The sequence below is a fragment of the Ceratotherium simum genome, chromosome 1, assembly GCF_057802395.1.
Source record: "Ceratotherium simum simum isolate JZ-2026a chromosome 1, ASM5780239v1, whole genome shotgun sequence".
Taxonomy (NCBI): domain Eukaryota; kingdom Metazoa; phylum Chordata; class Mammalia; order Perissodactyla; family Rhinocerotidae; genus Ceratotherium; species Ceratotherium simum.
Window position 1 is genome coordinate 46508598 of NC_141900.1, and position 25709 is coordinate 46534306.

Genomic DNA, 25709 nt, shown 5'->3' on the forward strand with positions numbered 1-25709 from the left:
TTTGCCTGAGGAAAGAGAGTGTGAGGAACATCTATGTGGAATCATACATAGCTGTATTTAAGGAAGTGAAGAAATTATATGGTATATGACCATAATTTGGAGTATTTTTTGGGTGGAACAAAGTATCTAGAAACTATCTGTACCTAATATTGTACTCATAGAGTCACAGAATGGTAGGGCTGGAAGACATTTTATAGATTATTGAGTCCAGATCATCTTATTTAACAGGTCAATGCATGTTGGAAAACAAATCATTTCCTTTTAACCTAGATAGTTACATGCCTTGTCACAAAACTGGAAAGAGCTAAGCCTAAAAACAGGATTTAGACTTTTGGTCTCAAAGTCATGTTCTCTTTCTACTAAACTCACCAACCTATACTGATGGATGTTTTTGCATTTACGTAGTACTTGAGAGGCCATTTTCCTAGCAGCTCTTTCACTTGCACAAATTGTGTGTGGCTAAATTTACCATTCCCATCTCTTCCATTAATAATTCACATTTGCTTTCCTAATCAAGTATTAAAATAAAAATCCCATACCCTATTGTGGTATAATCATAGAGATTATATAAAATAAAAATATTTCATCTTATATTTCCTTCAAGCCAAGTAAATTATGCAGTTAGAAAAGATGCTAAATTAAATACAGTGTTCATCTTAAACACATTTATGTAACTTGTGGTTTAAAATCACTTTAAAAATGTCTTATAGAGGAAATATTTGGATTAATAAATAATAACTTACTTTCTAAAAATGACCAAGTAAATTTTGAAATTTTAGGTCTACAAATCAAACAAGGGCTGGTGGGATTTTTATCCCCTTCAATGTAGCAGAGTCCATCGATAATGCAAATATTTTCCTAAAGGAAATTTTTACAAAAGGAAAACACCAATCAAGATACAGCTATAATTAGTGTTTAGGAAAAAAAAAAAAAAACTACATAGAAAGATAGCAGCATACATGTTGAGGCCTCCAATGAAAACATATTATAAGTCTGTTTTGATTAGGAGATATAAAATATATCTCCTAATCATAAACGCATGTTAGAAAACAAATCATTTCCTTTATATGTAAATACCTATGGAACTGATCAATATGGAAGGAATAAGAAAATATATATAATTGTATCTCGGTGCAGAATTAAAACTTATAGCTCATAAGTAACAAGGAAGAAAACATCTCTTTTTTTTTTGTCATTTTTTTACTGCTCAACTCATGCTGAAAGTGCTTTATTTATAAAGAAATGAAACAGACATTTCCCCCCCTGCACATCTTACAGAATCACATTGGTTAAGGTTATCCTCTCTTCCTCTAGGAGCCCACTATGTCCTGTGAACACAGCAAAACTAGACCAGCTTCATGGCATAATTGTCTAACTAGATAATGGATGTCACTACACAAAATAGTAGAAAGAATGCACAGAAATAATATTAAATGTAGCAATCATTTTTAACCCGGGAAGAAGACCAAATTTTGTTCAAGACATATATACTTTGCTCATTTTACAAAAGCTCTTTTTACATCACTCAGACCATTGTACAAAAATAAGAACAGAATAGACCCAAGAGGATAAAACAATGGCAAATAACATCATTTTAAAATTACTTATTGTAGGACATGTGGAAATGGATATTTGAGGAAAATAAAAGTCAAACAACTTCTCAGAAACAAAAACTTCTTAATAATATGATCTAATTGCTAATCTCAAAGAAAATAATTTAAAAATTTAAAATAATAATACTTTTAATTTTCATATGCATTTATATTTGATATGCTCTTCAGTTTTGAAGAGCCAAGTGATATTAGATCCATGATATCTGTTAAATCAGCAACTGACATGTGAGAGAGACCTGTGGATAAACCCAGTACATTGAATATAGATTAAGAGAGTGTGGCTGTGAGGATTCAGCTCAGGCTATGCTGTTCTCTAACCCCTCAAGTGGTGGATATTTTCATGGTTCAATGAATTTAGTTGCCACAAAAGTTTCCTGTAAAAGTACTACCCTTACACATTTTGCAAACTCTACCCAAATGCAATTCACTTGCCAGAAAGATTAGGTAATCACAAAGAGATCTTATTGGAAAATCATTATTACTACTCAAAAAACAATGTATGTAGAGGGAAAATTCAATTTGAACGTTCCTTTTCGATTTTTTAATTTAAAAATCCACCTCAAAATGTTAAAGGTAGAAACCTCTCTCGCCATTTCAACAAGAGTTAGGGGCAGAGTAACAATTTCAATTAATCTGTATAAACTTGCAGGAGGCTTTTCTCTATTAGTATTTCTGATATGAAGGTGAAAAAACGACATTAATATACTACAGCATAGGAAATGAAAATACCTATGATGTAAATGTGAAAATAAGTGAAAAGATACATACCTTTATAGTACATGAGTCCTTTTCAGAGAGACCACAAACTTGATAAGCCCCATCATATATGGTCATTATTTTGGGATTACTGAACCTATGACCATCATTAGATGCCTGTAAAATGTAGTTCTATAATAAGATAATTTCTTCTAAATGTAGCTTCATAAATTCACTATGAAATTTTAATATATATTTACTTTGTTTACAAATACAACATCTTTTCTTTTTTACCTTTAATTGCCACTTCACAATTGGTTTCTCACCCATCAGATCCATAGCACCAGACTGCTGAACATCAGCAGGCAGCTGACAATCAGCAGTTCTGCTATTTTGAAAAACAGTATGTGTGTAGACAGCTTCTCCAAGGACCCATTTACTGCTATTATACTGAAGGCATAATGAGAAAGCAATTAACCTCTATCAATTTATAGACATATTTTGCTACCAAATTACATATAATATAAATATAAATTTGAAAATACATGCCTCGTATAATGGAATATATAATGAAGAAACAAAAGTGGCATTGATAGTGAGTTTTATTCAGAATAATAAAAAATGTTTACACCTTTGGTGTAAACTTCTAATGACTCACATTTCCTGTGGGTTGAAATCAAAGAAGTTACCAGTACTGGCCATATATAATGGATCACTACATAATGACTTTTGTAGCAAGAGGAAATATATTTGACTATGTAGTTAACACATAATGGATTGATTTCCTGCCCAGAAACTTACTCATTTCTCTGAAAAAGCTCCTGCCTTCTACTTCTACTTGAAACTGCCCTTTCTGCCCTCCATCAACATGGTTCCCATAGGACTACTCATGTTACTATATGACCCACCTCCCTGACTTGACTGGTCAGGGGTGGACCTATGCTGAGCCAATGCTTAGACTACTTGGGACATTTTAACTTTGTACTGGAGGAGATGCTAGGCCAGTCTGCCTCTGGTGGCTTGAGTTACAAGATACAAAGCTATAAAGTTGTTGGTGGGCCATGTTTTTCACTATGTGGAGTAAGCCACTATCTAGTGAAAGGGAAAAATGAAGCCCACAGAGAAAAGCAGAACTGAGACAGACAGATACACACACACACACACACACACACACACACACACAAATGCACATACACTGAATCTTCATGGTGTTCAAATCCCAAATTCAAGTTTTTTCCTGAGAATTCAGCTACATTCTTATCCTTGATTTTATGAAAAATGTACTATCCTCATAATAAATATCATTTTGGCTCAAGCTAATTCAAATGAATTTATGTAACTTGAAACTAAGTGAAGAACTAAAATCAATGAGGAAGTGGAGGAAATTCAAAATAGACTAAAAATATTAAAAAATAAACTCAACTGTATTACAAATGACATACATAAACACTGAACAGAGTGGGAAAGAAAAATAGCTAATCTAAGTAAGTTTGGTTTTGGCTAGTGAACCTATTTGTTTCTTTCTATAGTTCTGTATAGCGTGTTAGAGAATTCCAGAGTATACTCTTTATTTATCAGATGTGTGGAGGAGAGAGGTAGTAAGAGAATAAATATCACAGCAAATAATAGGAAAGTAAGTACAAAATGTCCTTTCCAAGAGAATATAAACCTATAAAATTCTCTCTTGGCCAATCACTTAATTGTAGTGTGAAGTCACATGATTTATTCTGCCAAGAATAGTATAATGTCTACTCTCTTGAGTAATATTGAAGAGAATAAAATTATACGTATATTACATTTTCTATTTTGTGTCTTATTATTTCATTGGGATTAAAATAGTTCATGGCTCATTTAGAAAAGCTCTACTTACAAAATCTTGAAATAAGCATATTTTTTGTGTATAACTAATTGATAAAAACACATACAAAAGCTATTTCCTCTTGTAAATTCTCAATCTCAGAATCACATTTGGCTTCATCAATTTAGAGAAAAAGTAAAAAGAATTTTAAAATATGATCTGTTGTTTTAAGTTTTCAGCTTACCCATGTAAATATTTTCTAAATTCAAAAAGCTTTCCTTAAAATAAAATTCTCCTTGAATAAAAAAAAGAAAGACTATATAAATAATCATCAAAAATAAGGTATAATTTGATACACCAATGTTCAAACTGAGTGATCATGTCTTTCTTTTGTGGCCTCAATAAAGAAAAACACTATTTTGTGTATGTGTGTAAACTTTCAGTATGAAATCCATAGTAAGGGAAATATAAAGGATGAGTGCAATTAATCCTCATTTTTTGGTTTGTAAAAGGGAATTGTTCATATCTCTATATCCTATAACTCATGCAGGGTGTCTGAGATAAAAATGATCTCCATTCTTTGTGTTTTTACATTTCAAGAAATACAGAAGCTTACATATCAACCTTGATATTCTTTCCATTTGTTATTATGACTGAAATAGTGAGCCAATATCTCAATAAAAGTTATATAAAATAATTTAATAGAGTTAACATATAGCGAAGCTTTAAGGTTCAGCAACTTAATCATTTTCCTTTTCAGCTCTCTGTGGATAAGACATCCTTTGGAAATATGCTACTAATTGATACACCAAATTATTCCAAGATAAAATTAATCTGAATAACTTATAAGCTTAATTGTTTTTCGAGTCTATAATTAACATACCTGCAGTTTAGTAACTTCACATTTAAATGAAGGTGATTCTTTGAAGCCTTGACCAAAAACTCTCACTGTCATGCAATTATATTTTCGAACATTACAGAATCCAGCATTCTCAAGTTCCGTAATTTCAGGAGCTTTGTCTTTGGAAAAAGTGATAACAAAATAAGACATATTTTCCTTAATTCCAGGAAAAAAACCTAATTATTTTAAAGGTCCACATTAAAAAACAAGTAAAATAATATTTCAAAGTCTGCCCCCAAATGTTATTTAGTACATTAATTAAACCATTAAATGTTAAGAGTAATTTGGAATTTTAAAAAGTGTTATCTACCATCAAACCAATAAAAATAGTATTATAGGTACTATCAGCACCTAAATATACAGGTTTAATTAATGTTTTAATAATATTTGATATCAGTTAAGGGCATGTATTAAGAAATTACTACTATAATGGCCTCCGTTTTGGTTTTGCCATTTTGCTTTTTGCCATACAGATGGGTTATGGAAAAAATACTTTTGTAATACAACAGTGTAGTTAGCAAGTTAAAAATATTAAAATTTTTAAAAATCCTTAATTTAAGCTTTAGAAAAGACTCATTAAAATTTATGTATGCTGCCCTTGTAGTATTATTGATGTTTTTATGTATTATTGCTGTCCTGCACGCTACCATATTCTTAGGTGTACTTCTCAGTCACAGAAAAAAAAAATTTCTTCTAGCAGTCAGAGTTAACTGACCTTCGTATGGTTATATCTCTGTTCTTGGTAAGATCATGCATTACCTGTCTACGGCCATACCACCCTGAACGTGCCCAATCTCGTCAGATCATACATTACCTATATAAGCAGGGTCTGGTTGTCAAAATAGATAAATGTAGTATGTAAAAGTAATCGAGTCCTTTGTCTAAGCACTGGCAAAATCTAAGTCAATATAACTTTACTTGCAATAGGATACAAAATCATAAGTTATGTGTACTTAGAACCCTAAAAATATTTATGAAAATTAAAAAAAAATATTAGTTTATTCTTTCATATATTCAACAAATGTTTGCTAAGCAACTTCTATTTCTCCGATGTTATTAAAAGTGTATCACATAAGTGTTTTCAAGACTATGGAGAAAAAGTATATTAACTATATTAAGGGAGAAAAAGACTGCAAGATTGTGAGAAAAAGTACTTTATTTTGAATAACCATGGAAGGATGCTCTAATAATATGATATTAGAACAGAAAGGAGAAGGAATTCATTCATGAAGACTTGTGGTGGAAAATGTTCCAGTGAGAGGGAGCTATAAGTGCAAAGATCCTGAGGTAGGAGCAGGCTTGACCGCTTTGAGGAACAGCAAAGCAATCACTTGAGAACACTGGAGAGCAATGAGCTATGGAAACAATGGTAGATAAATTCAGTGAGAGAGGAGCCTCAGATTATGTAGGGTCTTCTAGGCCATGGTAGGGACTGTGGATTTCACTTGGAAGGAGATGGAGAGCCACTAGAGGGATTTAAGTAGAGGAGTAATATGATCTGATTTACATTCCAAAGAGATCACTTTAGCTGCTGCACGGAGAATAAACTTTGAGAGAATCTATAATAATCCAGGTGAGAGATAATGGTGGCTTGGACTAAGGCTGTAGCAGAGAAAGAGATGAAATTCTTTGAAGCTAGAGCTGAAGTTGCTGCTAATGGATTAAACATGAGACATGAGAGAAAGATATAAGTCAAAATGACTACAAGTTTTTAACGTGAACAATTAGAGGAATCAAGTTTGCAATTTACTGAAATGCAATTTACTAAAATGGAAAAGTCTGCAGATGGAAAAGGTCAAGATGGTGGCAGCAGGAAGAAAATCAGGAGTTATTGGTTTAGTGGTTAATGGAATCAAATTGACTTTTAAAAATTTCTTTCTCTAATATATTGAGACAAAATAGCTTGTACCATATAGATGGGTTAGAAAAAAAATTTAGCAAATCAGTATAATTAGCAAAATATTATAAACACAGAGCTTAAAAAATACTAAATTTGAGTCCTAGAAAAACAATTATTGTCTACAAGTAGAGGGACTAGATATGTGCAAAGGCCCTGAGGTCAAGAGAACTCAGCATTTTCAAGGAACATCACCAAGACCAAAGTGGGTGGAGTGGAATGAGTGAGGGCAATAGTAGTAGGGATGAGTACCCAGAAATAACTGTGTGCCGGATCACGTTGTGCCTTATACGCCATTATCAGCACTTCAGCTCTTACTCTGAATAAGATGAGACACTTTTGGAAAATTATTAAGGTATTAATTAATATAGTTTGGGTTTTTTTCCCCTATATAATCTAAATAAATCCTGTTAACATACTGAAGGTAAAAAAGAACAAAGACGTTTTCATGATCAAATAACAAACACAATATCAAAGTTGGAGATATTTACTTACCGTGCGAATCACTGCAATCATAGGAATGAAAGCCTGGGGAACATGCGCATCCCCATTCCATACACTGCCCATTGCCACTGCACAAATTGGGGCATTTTAATACCAACAGAATGTCTTCAATCGACCTGCTGTATTCTTCTGTGTTAAACTTCCCCTCTTCCAAAATCCTCTTTTCACATTCATTTTCTAAAAGGGCCACACCTGCTTCTGCCCAGCTAAGATCATCTTTTAGGAGAACATCCTTGACACACATATCTATGACACTGTCTAGTCTCTTGCCAAGAAAGGCAAGACAGTGCCTTCCTATGCTGGAGTTGGCTAGAGTCAGCTGACACAGTGCCAAGGTGCTGTACTCAGTGAGGCCAGAGGGGGTGGGCCACGTGGGGACAAACTCTTGGTGGACATCCTTGGTATGGTCCTCAGGGAAAAAGTAAGTAAACTCTTCTAGGTCACCTCGGCTGAGACTTTGAAAAGCAAATAAAGGAAGAAACTCATAAAAGCTTTGCCGTTTCCATCTGTTTCGTCGATCCCACCTCGTTTCTTGGCTGTGACTCCCCTGGTCCCGTGTGTGTCTCTCATTGTCCGAAGTTTTTGGTGCATCTTGTTTTTCATTCCCAGGATGTTTTCGTAAACTTACGTCCAGTTTGGTTAGGTTCACAGGCTTTTTTTCTTGAGGAAAGAAATTCAAATTATTTTCTTCTCGAGATGTAGGCTTGTTTATCGCTCTGGCAAGAGCTTCTGAATTAATATATTCAGAGGTGACATCTAGTTCTGGTATCAGGGAAGAAAATTTGACATGTGTGAGGTCTTTGCAACCTGAAATAATTTCTGATTGAGAAACACTATCCAGATGGTTAGAAGATGGATACCATGAAGGAGTGTCCGACTTTCAGGTACAATAGGACAGTTTTCCAGGTGATGGCAGAGAAATTGGCATGGTGTCAAACATGCTTTTTCCTGGTAAAATCCTTCCAGATGGAAAACAAAAAAAGAATAGTAATTTGCACAGGAACATTTTTTCCCCCAAGAATGTGTTGCAAAAAAAGAAGAGAATTGACTCACACTAATTTAAATCTAATATTAATGTAATCACAAATGAAAAATAATTTACTCTCTTACCTCCATTCATTAATAAAAGCAGCACAATTATTAAGAGTTTGATCAATTTTGATCCCATTTTTATCATGGAAATCATTTTCTGGGTTTTCATCAAACGTGCCACAAAGTCCCAAAGTATTTCTGTAATCTAGGCTAGGGGCTCTGATTGTTAAACTCATGCCCCATTCACCAAGATCAGCACGGATAAATGCTCCAGAAGAAAACCAGATCTGAAATAAAAGATCAGAAATAAAAGATGTTTAAATAATATTTAATATGGACTAAGAAAAAAACTATTATTTAAGAAATAAAAACAAAACTCATTTACTCCTTCAACATAAAAGAGAATAAAATACTGATTCTCTTTAGACTACAACTTTCCTTTTAACGCTATGTGTCAAAACAATGGGTTTTTGCATTTTGCTGACTTGAAATTTGATCTCCATATTGATCCTCTTATTGAGATATGTTGTCCAAACTCCTTTCTTTAAACAATTTAAACCAAAGTGCAATATTTTATACAATTAAAACAGCTATAAAGGTTGAGGATAATGTTTACCAAGTAACGGCTCTGATAATAATTATATAACGTAGAACCAGACTGCTGAGTAATCAATTTACAGAGATAACATAATTCCAGAGGAGCACATATTCCTGTGGCTAATCAGCATTCTCTTGCTGCCAGTAGGCAAATAGAATCAGAAGGCAAATTATAACCAGATCATTGCCTGGGGAGTCAGGAATGAGAGCAAGGGGAGTTTGTTGAATTATCCTAATACCCTGTGTTGTCTAATGATGATCCTCCCCACAGGAATGTCGTCTCTCCCAGATCAGGGTCTTGGATGCATGTGCCGAGAAACTCTTTTCTAAAAATCCCTGAAGATACACCACCTGTATTTGTTCCTCTGCCTCTCCTTCCCTTTTAATTTTTTAAATTTAAAAATTGCACTTTTTTTTTCTTTTTTTAAACCTGGTAAGTGTTCGCTACAAAAAGTTATTTTAAAAGCAAACAAACGTTACATTACTACTCAATCTGAGGTAGCTAATGTTAAGATCTTGGTGCAAATTCTTTGAAAACCTCTCCTATATTTCACTAATATCCTTGCCTGTCAATAAATATACATCTACTCCAAAATTTTCATGACTACAAAGTGTTCTATTATGTGACATCACTATATTTAGGGTTTCGGTTAAATTCTTTTATTCATCACTGATTAATTGTAATTTTCCCTCTTAGGAAAGATGCAATGAATATCATTGGGTTATGCACATCCTTAATTATTTATGATTATAAATTTTCAAAAGTAAACTTTTTAACAAAATGACACGTACAGGTTCAATTTATATATATATGAATAATATATATGTCCTCTGGAAAGATTGTAACTATTTTTACTCTTGTCAATATTGTATGAGAGATGTTTGATCTGCATTTCTTTGATTAATAATGAAGTTGAGGTTTTCATATTTTTGTTGGTTATTTGTACGTTTGAACATATTTATCAGTTTTTTTTCTTTTGTGAATTGCCTGTTTATATTATTGGCTCATTTTAATTGGAGTGCCAATCATACATTAGTGATGTATAAGAGTATTTTCTATATGGACTGTATGTTTTATATATAGCAAATATTTTCCCAATTTTTATTTACATTTTGGTTTTTGATGATGGAATTCAAATATATAATGTTATGTTAAAAAATTCTTGTTCACCTCAATGCTATAAAAACATTCACCTACATTTTCTACTACTTCATTTAAATTTAAATTTTATTCACCAGGAATTTACCTTTTTGGAAGATGAAAAGAAGATAACCTTAAAATACAAATAGTTAGCTCATAGATATGAGCTAACTCATATCATTTAAAAATATTAATGAATATATATAATCTTGGATCTGTTCCTTTTTATTTTTTTGTGTGAGGAAGATCAGCCCTGAGCTAACATCCATGCCAGTCTTCCTCTTTTTGCTGAGGAAGACTGGCCCTGGGCTAACATCTGTGCCTATCTATCTTCCTTCACTTTATATGGGACGCCGCCACAGCACGGCTTGACAAGCAGTGCCTCAGTGCACGCCCAGGATCCAAACCCGGGCCACCAGCAGCGGAGTGCGCGCACTTAACTGCTACGCCATGGGGCCGGCCCTTGGATCCGTTTCTTGATTTTCTACTCTCTTCCATGTATCTACTACCCTATTCCTGAGGCAGGACCATCTGTATTCATTTCAAAAATTGGCTAGTTATTCCTGAATATTTCTTCTTAATTATATATTTCATCTCTGTCTAATATACCATTTATTAGGCACTATCAAAAATAATTTTTATGAATAACCCAAGTTATCATATTGAGATCTTAAAATAAGGCAGTTTAGATTTGACAAAGTTTTAACTATGTTGTGTCTATTTGTGTGCAGTAAGTGAAAAAATATTTATTCCAAGATCAGTGTTAATTTAAAAGCTATTTTCTTTAAAAAATTAATGTTTAAAAATGATAGCTCCTAGTTTAATAGAAGCGAGAAGAAGTTCAGATTTTAATCCAAAATCTGTAGAAAATAAGGAAAAATATTTTTAATAGTTATGAATCATACATACTGTGACTTTTCTTCCTAAGTAAGATTCACTTATCTTGATAGTGCTTCTTACATCTTGGCTCTTTACAAATAAATATGGCTGTGATTCATGTAGCTGACCTCTGCACATATCCAAAGTAACCACATCACCTTCTTCTTTGGCAACAAACCCGCAGTTACATGACACAGGATAGTGAAGGCTTCCTCAGTCCCACTGACGTACACGGACTTCAAAATCACGTGACATACTAATATAAAGCACAAAAGTTCCAGTCTTGAAATTATCATATACCCTATCACTAACAAAAGTCAATTGCATTAAGAATTGGTATAAAATATCACAACTGTAGTTATAAACTAAAAATGTGTATTTAAATTTATTTATACACATTCAATATATTTTGATGCAAGAATAAAAAATCTGTATTTCTGACAGCTTTATCTATCACTAGCATTTATTTGTAGAGCATTGAATGAAACAAAGTAGTGATAAACATCCAAATCTCTCTTACTCCTCTTTTCTTCCATTTCACCACTTCAGTCAACACCTACTGCCACCCTTCTCTTTCTGTCATTGCTTTAGTTTTCTTCATAGCATCTATCTTCCTCAGATACTCTCTATATTTTATCTATTAACTGTGTATATCTCTCTTCACCTATACAAAGGTAAGCTCCGTGAGAGCAGGGGACATTTGTCCATTTTGTTCCCTGCCAAACTTCCAGCACTTAGAACGTGGTTTGTCCCTTAGTTGTTGCACAATTAATCTTGTTGACTTATAACGAATTAAATTCATCACCACTATGCTTTCTTGAGGTTTTTTCCCTAGAGCTCCTAAGCCTTTAATTATAACCATAAAGGATTCTTACATGTGGGATCAGTTCCTACAACTTTGCAATACTTATTCAAACTTCTGGAGTATAATTTGTTATTGGAGGGGTTCTACATCGATTTACTCATATTAAATAATTTTATTGACAATGATCATATTACAAGTTGTAAAAAAGAATAAATTACCTTGCATCATGGAGAAAATTTTAACTCAACAATGAGATATTCTTATCATTTTCTTTAGGGACTTCTTAAAATCTCAAATTCCCCAGAACAGTATAACTAAGTTTAAATCTTTCTATGCAGATACTAATAGCAAGATAGCTTAGATTACTTTTTGGTCATCTTGCCCATTTTATTTTAAGTTCCAGAGGCAGATATCCAGGTATTCATGATGGCTACAATAGGTTATTTTTCCTTCCTGAGTATCCTTGCCATGAATTAGAACCGATTAGTTTTTAAAATAATTTTAATGTGTTAGTGTAATCATCTTGCCTAAACTTTAAAGATGATTTTAGTATCACATAGAAATGCATTATCTAAATATTTCTAGAGCAAATAATCAAATCATTATTAAAAATAAATAAATGGTCAAGCTAAAATGATGGTCTGTATTTGTAAGAATCTTTATTTTTATAAATTCAGCCTCACAACTAATCCTCACATTTACTAAGGACTAGATTTTAAGGCAAAAACATTCCACACAAATAAGTTAGTACTTTGAAACAAGCTAGTGATGTCTATATGCCTTCCTTTCTAATTTTTTAGTGAAAAGGACTAAGAAATGATAAAATAGTATGATGTTTAAAATAAAACAACAAAATCCAAAAAGAAACAAAAACTGCTAAAAGAAAAAACTTTCAGGAAATTACCTGCCATCAGATGTAATTATATGTGGGTCAGTAAATGAATAGCAGTATGCAGTTGGGACATCCTTTACTCTGATCTTAAAAGCAAAGATATTTTCAGTAAATATTACTATTAATTGTTATTTAGTGATATACAATAAATTGCTTAGCAATCTCAATGAATTTTTGATTAATTATTGTTTTTATCATAGTTATTGAAAACTGAATCATTTAAAAACTGAAATAACTTACTAAATACTTTTGAAATGAAAAGCTTACAAGGTGTAGTGATAAAATACACATATCTTTTTTTAAAGTTTCAATTATAAAGATATTTTTGTAATTTGTCGACCTGGATGCTGTCTGGAATGCAGCTGTTCCACAGGAAATCCTCATTAACTATAGGTTCCACTACAATGTTTGTAACTCTATCTCCATCTTGAGAAAAATCTGTTACAGCAGTGTAGTACACAAAAGCATGGCCACAGGTTCCATTAGCACAGGATGATGTCCGGTGAAGGTCCACGTGACAGGCAGACAGTGCCAAATTTAAGCCTAGCTGTTCTTTACCTATTTTATGAAAAAATACATGGAGAATTTTTCTAAAGGAATATACCAACCAAAGCATGTAATAACTCAATTAACACGAGACACTGAATTGAGAGACTACTCTTAAATTATTTTCTCTTACTCAAAAAATAGGGTTGTAATTTTTGTCAAAATAAAACCAAAGCTGTTGAAGCCAAGACGTGGAAGCAACCCAAGTGCCCATCAACAGATGAAGGATAAAGAAGATGTGGTATATACATATATAAAATGGAATACTACTCAGCCGTAAGAAAAGACAAAATTATGCCATTTGCAGCAACATGGATGGTCCTTGAGGGTATTATGTTAAGCAAAATAAGCCAGACAGAGAAAAACAAACACCATATGATTTCACTCATATGTGGAAGATAAACAAACACATGGATAAGGAGAACAGATTAGTGGTTACCAGATGGGAAGGGGGGAGGGGTAGGTTGAAAGGGGTAAAGGGGCACATATGCATAGTGATGGATAGAAAGTAGACTATTCGTGGTGAACACGATACAGTCTATACAGAAACTGATATATAATAATGTATACCAGAAATTACACAATGTTATAAGCCAATATGACCTCAGTAAAACAATTAAATAAAAAAAACCCTCAAAGCTATTGAACTCTACCTGATCTTTACAAATAATTAATTAACTTCAATATATACATATATATATACACACACACATACATATTGTTATTTTCAATAAGGTTATAAATCTATATGTACCTGGATAAAATTCAAAAGCAATATATAAAATTTATCTTTGTTTCTGTAACAAAATTGATAATTCTAGCACCAAAAAGCATAATTTGATTTTTTTTTTCTGCCTAAGAATTGGACCTTGGGTCCAGATATGTCTATAATATTTCTTAGGGCTTGTGCTCATGTTCTATCCATTGTTGAGTGATGGCAATGACTACTGATACAGGGTTCATCAAACAGGTTTAATTATTGATACAGGGCTCATCATCTTAAAAAAGAGAAAAATCAAAATAAATTAAGTAATTCCACACCAGTAATAAACTCTCTACCTCTTTTCACCTCCCAAGTGTCCCAATACATTCAGAACCTCGAGATGCTCCCTGGCCTATAGAACAAAGAACAAGAAAAAATAACTTGGAAAGAAAATGGTAATGAAAAAGAAGGAAGGAACTCCAGGAATTTGTATAACTGAACAAAAAGGATAGATTCCTCCAAAAACTGGCCAGAAAGGAAGTTTGCTCTCATATCCAATTAATGATTCCAAAGTCCTTCTGAGATTAAAGAAGAAAGAAAGGAACTTTCTATCTTCTTTTCTTCCACACATCATTTTCAGGTATAAAGTTATATTGGTCAGATATAGGTACACTGCGCTAGATTCAAAATTCCTGAAAAAATATTTCTCTTCATGCATTTTTTCTAGAAATATATACTTTCCCCATGCACATAAAAAATGACAGAAACATCCAAACTCTTAAACAGCTCCCAGAGGTGAACGTGGAATATATCTGGCTTAGATATAGCCCCTGGCATCATTTCCTCTGGTCTACGGTATGAGGGCCAAGTATTGTTCTCTTCAAGCCTGTGGAAAAAGCAGCATGGGCTTTGTAGAAATACCAGGAAACACCAACTTGTTCTCTACGAAATTAGAGATATACTTAAAAAAGATGAGATGAGGAATATCCAGAATGAAACTCAGGAAATTTTCTCCAGAAAAAAAAGGAAATCATTTTTAATTGACAAAGAATAAGAACATGCAAACTTCTAAAATGAGGCAATACATTCAGCCTGTTTTTGTATTGTTACAGCAAGGCTCGCCTGTTTAAAGAATTGTGGAAATTAATAAACAGAAACCTCATTAAATTGGAGCCAGGGAGATCTCATGCCCTATGTCCATAGCAGAGCCTAACAGGAAAAAGAAAGACTTCCTCTTTTTAATCAGACAGAAGCTCAGCCAATGAGAGACTGTCACAACTCAGCCAATGAAAAGCCACTACACCTAGAACTCTTTGTTTACAATAGCCCTCCCAACTTCCTCCTCCCCTCTATAAAAGAGCTTCTCCTGCTTTGCTGTTGGGGACTTGTACCTGGCTCACCATGGTTGCAGACCCTGAAGTGTAATTCTTTGCTGATCCCAAATAAACCCATTTTATGGAGAAATAACTGGCTGTCTATCTGTTTAAGGTCAACAGAAATGAGAGTATTCATATAGTTTAAAGTATACTTGTAACTGAAGGAAATCTTTGCCTAACACAATTTTGGAAAATATCAATCACATCATCCTTTCCCTCTTCTCCCCCATAAATGTAGTAAAATTTGCCTCACATGCTTCTCAGAGATGGTTTGAAGTAGAATTGTGTCAGACAGTCTGAGGGAGCGGGTTTAATTTCATATTTGTGGGTTATATCTCAAAATACAGTGTTGCTCATGGTGCTCCTGAAATCTAAGTAGGTGGGTATTAGCTAAGCCTGTTTACTGTCAAGTATCTTGGGATAAACTCTCTTGACTCCTCTGTCTCCACGTTCATCTTTTTTCCTGGTGCATCATTCCCATGAGACTCTCTCTCTCTGCTAGCACTTTTATCCCTTTATTTCTCTGATTTAATTATTATATAAGAAAGACATAAAGACCTAGATACATTGTATTTGGTGTATTTACTAAACAAAGTTTTATGTCCTATAGTGAAAACATATGTGAACAGAACTGTAATCTCCCTTACAGGCTATATTTTAATTTATGTACAGTAGTGCCCCCTTACTCACGAGGGATACGCTCCAAAACCCCTAGTGGATGCCTGAAACCACAAATAGTACTGAATCCTATATACACTACATTTTTTCTATATACACGTACCTATGATAAAGTTTAATTTATAAATTAGGCACAGTAAGAGATTAACAATAACATAACAAAACAGAAGAATTATAACAATATACTGTACCAAGAGTTACCATAGATCTTACTTAGCATGCAATTTTTTTCTTTCCTTATTTAGTGAAGAACTTTCATCTTTTCACTTATAGGAAGCACTTTACAGCTTCTCTTTGGCGTATCCAAATTGCCAGCATCACTACTCTTGCACTGTGGGGCCATTATTAAGTAAAATAAGGGTTCCTTGAACATAAGCACTGCGATATCATTACAGTTGATCTGATAACTGAGATGGCTACTAAGTGACTAACCGGCCGGTAGCATATACAGCGTGGATACACTGGACAAAGGGATGATTCACAACCTGGGAAGGACGAAGTGGGATGGTTCGAGATTTTATCACGATATTCAGAAGAGTGCACAATTTAAACCTTATGAATTGTCTGTTTCTGAAATTTTCCATTTAATATTTTTGGACCAATTGGCCAGGGTAACTGAAACCACGGGAATCAAAACTGCGGGTAACGGGGGACTACTGTATCTCTTACATGCCTTGGTCTCTACGTCAGAGGTTTGGCGGGAAGAAAAGAACCCAATCAACTCAATCACTGCTGTACATGGTTTGTCTTCTCATATTCTATCTTGCTCTGTGGGAGAATTTCACCTCTCTCTATATGGCTGTGACAGTGACATATATGCAGCCATGCATCATACAATCTGTATAATGAGCAATTTAAATAGAAGAATTTTAAAACAAAAGATCTCAAACATAAGCTTGCATTTAGGAGAGAAGTACAAAGAATGCATTGAGATCCATGTTGCATAATCTTGAACTTTCAGCATAACTTATCACACCTCCCTCATTAGGGATGGTTTGGAAAATCATAAAGAGCAGTTTGTCCCTCAATCTCTGAAAACAAAGCAAAGAGAAGAATAAGTAGGAGGATGAGGAGAAGAAGGAGGAGAAGGAGAAGACAAAAGGAGGAAGAAGAGGAGGAGCAGGAGGAGGAGGAGGAGGGGAAAGAAGATGATGAGGAGGAGATTGCTCATTATTGCTTTTTCTTTTTTAATTTATGCTTTGAGCCCAGGAGGGATAAATGTGGATTACAATGTAGATTGCTTTGGAATCATAAATTTGTCCAGTATTATTAATATGATAGAGCTATAATTTGATATAAACATGCAACATAACTAATTATATGAGTATACTCCAGTGACTTTTTCCAGAAGAAAAAGAAGCATTAGTTATTATTTGAAATCTAATAATAGAATTAAATGAATTTAGTATATTACCTTGATCAACAGTTTTCAGTTTTAATGAGATTCTGCATTCCTGATCAAGCTCACTGAATTCAGAACAAACGACAGGAATTGTGCTCTCTATCCTCAACTGGTATTCTTTCCCATCTTCTGAGACAGTGCTCAATTCAGGTTGTAACTGGTGTAAGAAAATATGTAGAGCAGTTATGTAAAAATAGAACTTATTTCTAAAATATAATAATTTTTGAAAGGGCATTTTTCACAGCGGCTCATGTTTTGCTAAATTAGCTGGTAGTAATAACTTAAGCACTGGAATTTTTTAATTAAACAAGATCAATTGAAACCAAACCCTTAAAAACATCAGCAACACACAGAAGAGTTCATGGAGTCTCTGTACTGCTCTGAGCTTAGGGCACAATTTGGTTCTCCCACACGTGTTAGGCAGTCTCATAGGAGCCTGCCTTAGTGATTCTATTCTATGGTGGGCTACAGAATGAAGGAGACAGAAAGATTCCTATATTCTTCAATTTTTTGCTAATGTTTACTGACACACCAATGGAAGGGACTGTTTATTAATATCTTCCCTAATATAAATTAGAAATCTAAGTATCTTTAAAACATAAATCAAAATATTATTGTCACCTGAAATATCTCAACCTTCAGCTTATTTCTCAGCCTCTGCTTTCCACAGTTGGATTCACTGAGTGCTGAAAGCTGGGCCTGGTCCTATGCCAGGTCATAGCCCAATCCTTTTTTGAGGTAGGAAGTTTTTACTCAGTCTCAGTTCTTGGCTAGCTTGCAAAATAGATATTTCTTAGCACTTAATTTTATCCATTAGCCTAATCAGAAACAGAACCTGGGGGCTGACCACCAGCCCTGATTGTCTGCTGACTTCTTACGAATGTAGATCCAAAGGTTCTGTGTTCCCAAGATCTGAGCTCTGCTTCCCCTCCTACTGTGGTTATGCTATTCTGAAAACAGCATTCTTCTCACTTCTTTACCTGGTCCCTGTTGTGTATAAATGGACTTTATCAAGGAACAGGCTTTGTCCTGGTTCTGAGTCCTATTCTCACAACCTATCGATTATCCCATCCTGTCCTTGAACTAGAGATGAGTCCAGGTCAAACTCCAGTCTCGTGGCTGAGACCTCAGAAGGTGCACAGCGCTCATCTGCCTAGACCTCTTGGTACTGCCCCCACTCCTCCCACCGCTCTGGAACCCCTGTCACCTCTGCTCATCTCCTGGAATAGCTCACCAGTTCTTGGACCCCCATGCTACCAGCAGTGCCCATAGATGCTGCCTTGTTTAGTTAGCTCAATCTTTGCCATCCATAAAGCCCAGATTTCTGGGTTAACTCTACTCTAGCCAAAAACTCTAGTACTTGACATGGTATGCATGATAACTAAAAAACAGATACTCTAACTCTAATTTATACAATGGAGTGAATTATGGGACTAAATCTTTTGCTTTATTCTAATTTGAGCTATTTCTGAAAAAAAAAATACAAGTACAACTGTATGATCTCACTCATATGTGGAATATAAACCAACACATGGACAGAGAAAACTGGACTGTGGTTACCAGGGGCAGTGGGGGTGGGGGGTGGGGAGTGGGCACAAGGGGTGAAGGGAGTCATACATATGGTGAAGGACAAACAAAAATGTACAACCCAAAATTTCACAATGTTAGAAACCATTAAAACATCAATTAAAAAAAAAATACAAGTATATTCCAACTTTAGTTCATTAATATGGGCCCTCAAACTTTGTTGTGCAGTAGAATTGTTTGGATTATTTTTTCAAAAATACAGACTCTTGGGTCTCAAGATTCAGTCTGTGAAGAAGTCCTGGAACCAGCATCCACAGATAACCGTATGAAAAACACAGTTCCAGAGGAATAATCTGTATGATCCATCCTCAGTGCTACATACCTTAATGCCTGCAAAAAATTCTCGACTTTCGATGGCTAAACTTTGTACATGTGGTTTCTCCAGGAAAAAGATGGAAGCACTACAGAATACCTATGAATACAAGTTAACAATTAATTATTTAGCAATAAAATTATGGAGGAAACATATGTAAATTATTTTAAGTACTTAATTTTAATTTTCGGTAGATAGTGCATAAGAGATAATAAAAAAATAATTCAAAAATTTGTTTGAGGGCCGGCCCCGTGGCTTGGCGGTTAAGTGCACGCACTCCGCTGCTGGCGGCCCTGGTTCAGATCCTGGCGCGCACCCACGTGCCGCTTCTCCAGCCATGCTGAGGCCACGTCCCACGTACAGCAACTGGAAGGATGTGCAGCTATGACATACAACTATCTACGGGGGCTTTGGGGGGAAAAAATAAATAAAATAAAATCTTTATAAAAAAATTTGTTTGAAAATTGAGAAAAATTCCATCATTATAAAATATTTATTATTCAAATATCAACATAAAGTGTTGTAGACTTCGTATTTAAAAGTGGATAACAAGTGACATCATCATTGAAAAAATTTAAACAGTTTTTCTAAAATAAAAGTATATCACCTTTTTTTTTGAGGAAGATTGGCCCTGAGCTAACATCTGTTGCGATTCTTCCTCTTTTTCTCCCCAAAGCCCCAGTACATAGTTGTATATCCTAATTATAGGTCCTTCTAGTTCTTCTACGTGGGACACTGCCTCAGTATGGCTTGATGAGCAGTGAGTATGTCCGTGCCCAGGATATGAACCAGCGAACCCCGGGCCGCTGAAGCAGAGCATGCAAACTTAACCCCTACAACACGGGGCCAGCCCCAAAGTATATCATTTTAAAAGCAGAAAGAGACATAAACTTATAAAGATTCATTGATAATAATCAACAAATTGCTAAAAGCAGACACTCGTATATAGTCACTAAGATTACTGTCTCATGCAATTATCACTGGAGTTGGCACAATTGCCAAGGAAAAAAGAAAAAGAAAAACATTAGTGCTTTATATTCTGGGCACGAAAACCTTTTTTGAGGATATGTTAAAAAAAATCCATTTTTGAAAATTAATACATTCATGAAAGAAAAGAAGACCCAGTTGTTTTTGAACATACCCTATCTCCAAGTCTGAGATTTATGCCATCCAGTTCCAAAAGAGAGAATGCCTGAACTGTGGTTTCTTGCTTCAGCTCCTCTTTGATATCTTGAGAAGAAACCCTAGGCCAGGCTATGAGAAATCCCACGGAGTTGTTTGTAGGGGAAACATCAAAAGCACACCTACAGAAAAGCCTGGACTCAATCAGCTCCACCACAACCTCTGGCCCTCCTGGAGAGGGTGGTGGCAATGAGGCAGACAGCTGACCTGAGGGAAGAAGATGCATAATTTGTAACTGGGCATCTTCAAGAATGGAGGTTGGCTGTGGGAAAAGCCCATGACTATTGTACTTCATAGATTAAATTTAGGAAAAATAAAATACACCTGGAAAAATAATTATTCTCTTGCAATCAGCAAAGTAGCACGTTCTTATTTTGACCCATAATCACAGAAATATTGATAGCAGAGAAATTTACCAGCTCATCAAGCTTATATTAATGCACATTGAATATGTCTACCCTTGAAAAGTCTAGCTCTTGGACATAATTTACCTTCTTTTAAGCAATTACCTTTTCTAAAAGATGGAACAAATAAAATTAAGGTTTTCTACATTATAACTTCTTGTTATAATGAAAAATAGTCACTATAATGTAAAATCAAATGACTTACTATTTTACTCTTATAATTTACTCTTATAACTCAACCCATCATTACTCTGGGTTGAAAGCTGTTCATTATGGGAGTGATTATACTGTCTTAGTGAAATATATCAAGTGTTAAACTATAGTCTTATTCTTTTCATTTTTCTGAAGTTAAAAATGTTTGGAGTTCCCTCTAGGAACTCAGAAAGATTTTACAGTTTTTACCTCTGGGCCTTTGCAAGATTAAATCTGCAGATCTACAATGTTTTTAAATGAGTTTTGGATTTGTTTTTGTCTTTTAGAAAAGAGAAAAATATCTGAGTGGTAAATTTTAAAGGTAAGGTTTAAAAAAAGTCCTAAAATGTACAAATATTTTTTCTATGATACACATGGTAATTTTATGATAATCATAAAGTTAATTTTTCAGTCCTGTCATGTAGATTTTGGAAAATTCTAAGAGCCCTTAACCTAAACATGAAGGGGAGAAAAACCTTATGTACTTTCAGATATTTCAAAATGTTATTTTGTTAGATATCAGATTGCAAAATCCCAATAATAAATTGTTTTCAAATTAATCTAAGTAATAAATATTTTGCCAAATCATTATATTCATATTTGAAGGAAATAATAGACTACTTTTGAGTATGTATTGATTTTTTAAAAGTTATATATCTGAGTAAAAATTTCCTCTTAAATAAACCAGGAAAAAGAAGTTGACTTTTCCAAACAGAGAAGAACTTCCTATGGAAATGATGTGCTTCGTAAGGACATTTCGGTCAATGACGGACCACAAATACCATGGTGGTCCCATAAGTTTAGTACCATATAGCCCTGGTGTGTAGTAGGCTATGACGTACACTCTATGATGTTCACACAACGAGGAAATTGCCTAAGGATGCATCTCTCAGAACGTATCCCTGTCGTTAAGCGACGCATAACTGTATTAGGAATAAGAGATGACAAATGACTGAAAGGAAAATAATTCTTGAAAATTAAAATTTTTGAATCAATATTTTAAATCGTGTCAGTATCTGGGTGAGCTGATCATTGCTCAACAACATAGATCAAAGAAAATTTGTTAAAATATACCTAAAGAAAAAAGTTTCAAAAATGATAGATAAATTATTTCTTCTTGAAAAGCACAATTATTATCCCTTTGTCAGTCCTAATATTAGCATATGCTATGTTAATATATTCTCTATTTTTTCCTGAAGCTTTATCTGTCGACTTTTGACTCAATATTTTCATTCAAGTGTTACTTCCCCAAATTGTGTATGATTTTGTATAGCAATTTTTCCAATTAATTGCATAAATATTCTGAATACTATAACAAGTAGCTTAAATTTTTTGCTTATTCAAGGGCAAAAGTTGGCTTTACTATAATATTTGAATATGATACAGAAAATCCAAACCTAGTATGAGGAATAACCAAACAATTATACTTTATGGTTCATGTTACTATTATTAGGGATATTGTTTTATTCTCTTAAGAACTTAAATCACAGGGTCTAATTAGACTTTCAGATAAAATAATACCTTGTTTAAAGAACACTAGAAAAATGGGCTGGAAAATCTATTTACAACTGGAATAGGGCATAGGAAAGCAACTCAGAGTGATTTATTTGAGGGTTATTATATTAGTACTTTTTAAAGACAAAGCATATTAATTTTCAGAATTGGTGTCTAAATACTGTATGATCTATCCTGATTTGTTTTATGTCATTATGGTTTATTTCACCATTAAAAACGCCTTTGTTAATTATATTAATTATACGTCAACAATCATTCATTTAGAATATCATCATATCATCATCAATATATTTGGCCATCAGGCCCCACAAAAAGGTTAATGTTTCAATAAATAATTTTAATTTCTGTCCATTGTTTAGGTAGACATTGTAAATTTTGTTAGACAATCTATTTAGAGTGATTTGTTTTAAGAGGTATTATAGTGGGGGGTTTCTTAATATTTGACACAACTTTTAAAAATTTTACTAAGTTAGAAAATGAAAAATACAGATTCAAAGAAAGATAAAAATTGTGACCATCATTAACATTTTTGGTGCTTGTCTTTCAAGATTTACTTGGTACAAATGCAATCATTCCTGGAAAACAAAAAGAGATTGTGATGCATAATCTGATTTCTTAGCTACAATATACTGTGAATATTTACTAATGTCAAAGAATGTATTTCTGCATTTTAATATTGTTTACAAATATTTTATTATATGTATACATTAAAAATTGAATCAATCAGCAGTTATTGGATATTTGCAATTTATTGTTTTCATATTATTAGAAAAATGCTGTTATAAATATTGTGCTTGCACGCTTAAAAATATTTCTCCAGCTAGGTTTTTGGAAGTGGAATTGCTAGGAACAAATACATGCGAATTTTTAGGATTGTTGAGATATATTGCCAAATTTTCTCACCAAAATTTCTACCAGTATATACACGTATGTAGGATATGAACATGCTCAACTTTCTGTACCATTGCCACTCCAAGACTATTTCTTAAAGGCACAATAAAGTGATTTTTATTTTTGATATCCACTAGACTGGAACATTGCCAAATATTAACGTAATTTAACATCTAAGGTAAGTCACAGAACACAAAAGCCTGTTGTAATTATTAGTTTATAAATACATTATTAAAAAAATAAAATGTGATACGAACACAGTCACCTCCAATTTCAATTTCGTCTGGACCACGTGGGTGTAATTTTGCATCAGAAATAGCTGCAAAAGGTTAAGGTTTGTATATTTATTCAACCGAGCATAAAGATATATATATATATGTATATAGTCTCTGAGATGACAATTCTTTGGAGAAGCATGTTTTAATACAGACTAAGACTTACTTTTTCTCATTTTATTCACAATAAATTTTTTCCCTTTTAAGGAGAGGTCAAATGCAGATAATTTGAGACCATATTTTGAAACAATTATAGCTTTCATATCTTATTTTAAATTGTAGTCTGCGTTATTAAGTAATGAAACACTATAATCTCCAGAAATTTATATAACAGTTGGTTTGGTACCCCTTCCTTGGGAATTGCCTCCCCCATATCATGTACAGGATTACAGAAATGAGTCGAGCACTGTCATGCTAATACTTAAAACCCAATGCCAAACTCGGTTCATTGGAGCAAGGGTAACTACCTAAACAAAGATAGGCTCATCAGATTGCTTCCTGGAAGAATTTAGAATTTAAACTGAGAGATGAGGAGTTGACAGCTGAGTCAAGTTAATGATGGAGGTTTACAGGGATGACTACAAACTCCTGTGGCCAAGATCATGGGAGCTGCTCTATTGCCCACACCCTCTGAGGCCTTCCCTATTTAACTCTTCCTCAGATTCAATGACATATTCTAAAATCCTTAGAGTTGATCTTTTTTTTTTTTTTTTTTTACGTTATTTCTACTTGTTTTCTGTTATTGCCACCCAAACTAACAATCCATTGTGAGTTATTTTTTCTTTTGGATTTTGATCACCGTTCACTTTTTGTTTTTGTACATAGATATCCAAATTGCTGAAAACACTACACTGCTTCTATGGAGTTGACTATGTTCCTGTGTTGAAATCAGTTAACTACATGTGTGTTGGTTTATTTCCGGACTCTCTATTCTTTTCCATTGATCTATCTGCCTATCTTCTTGCTAATATAACACTCTGTAGATTACGGTCACTTTAGAATAAGTCTGAAAGGCAGGTAGTGTAATTTGTCCAACTTTTTTCCTTGTCAAAGTAGTTTTGGATATTGCAGGTACTTTGTATTTCCATACAAATTTTAGAATGAATTCATCGATTTCCACAAAAAAGCATGCTGGGTTATTGATTAGGACTGTTTTAGAACTGTAAATCATTTTGAGGAGAACTGACAGCTTAAAATTGAATCTTTTGGGGTCAGCCCAGTGGCGGTTAAGTGCGCGCGCTCTGCTGCAGCAGCCCAGGGTTTGCAGGTTCGGTCCCGGGTGCACACCAACGCACTGCTTGGCAAGCCATGCTGTGGCGGCGTCCCATATAAAGTAGAGGAAGATGGGCACAGATGTTAGCCCAGGGCCAGTCTTCCTCAGCAAAAAAGAGGAGCATTGGCAGATGTTAGCTCAGGGCTGGTCCTCCTCACAAAAAAAAAAAAATAATTGAATCTTTTGATCCATGAATATGGCTTACCTCTCCATTACTTTAGGTCTTCTATAATTTCTCTCAACAGAATTTTATAGTTTCCACTTTATAGGTCTTGTGCATCTTTTTCCATATTTATTCCTAAGTATTTCATATATTGGTACTATAATTTTTAGATGAAATTTCTGATTGTTCATTGCTGGTATAAAGACACACAAATGATTTTTATATGTTGATATTTTTCCTTTCAGTATGCTAAACTCAACAGCTCCAGTAGCTGTTTTGTAGATTCCATTGGATTTTCTAAATAGATGATCATGTTATTTGCATTTATATTCATGAGGAATACTGTTCTATAGTTTTCTTTTCTTGTAACGTCTCTGGCTAGTTTTAGTTTCAGAATAATACTGACCTCAGTGAAGTTTAGAGTCAGTTCTTCCTCTTCATTTTTCTGGAAGAG

At 34.0% G+C, this 25709-nt stretch overlaps 1 protein-coding gene across 1 annotated transcript in view; it reads right to left on the bottom strand.

Moving 5' to 3' along the window:
- The window catches only part of VWDE (von Willebrand factor D and EGF domains), a 62348-nt gene that overhangs the window by 20306 nt on the left and 16333 nt on the right, over positions 1-25709 (bottom strand). The window contains 13 exon segments of the mRNA XM_087435045.1: positions 744-858; positions 2382-2486; positions 2604-2759; positions 4991-5127; positions 7401-8368; positions 8520-8728; positions 11089-11359; positions 12768-12841; positions 13096-13313; positions 17473-17617; positions 19370-19459; positions 20502-20749; positions 23798-23863. Coding sequence (XP_087291171.1) covers positions 744-858; positions 2382-2486; positions 2604-2759; positions 4991-5127; positions 7401-8368; positions 8520-8728; positions 11089-11359; positions 12768-12841; positions 13096-13313; positions 17473-17617; positions 19370-19459; positions 20502-20749; positions 23798-23863 — 2802 coding nt within the window.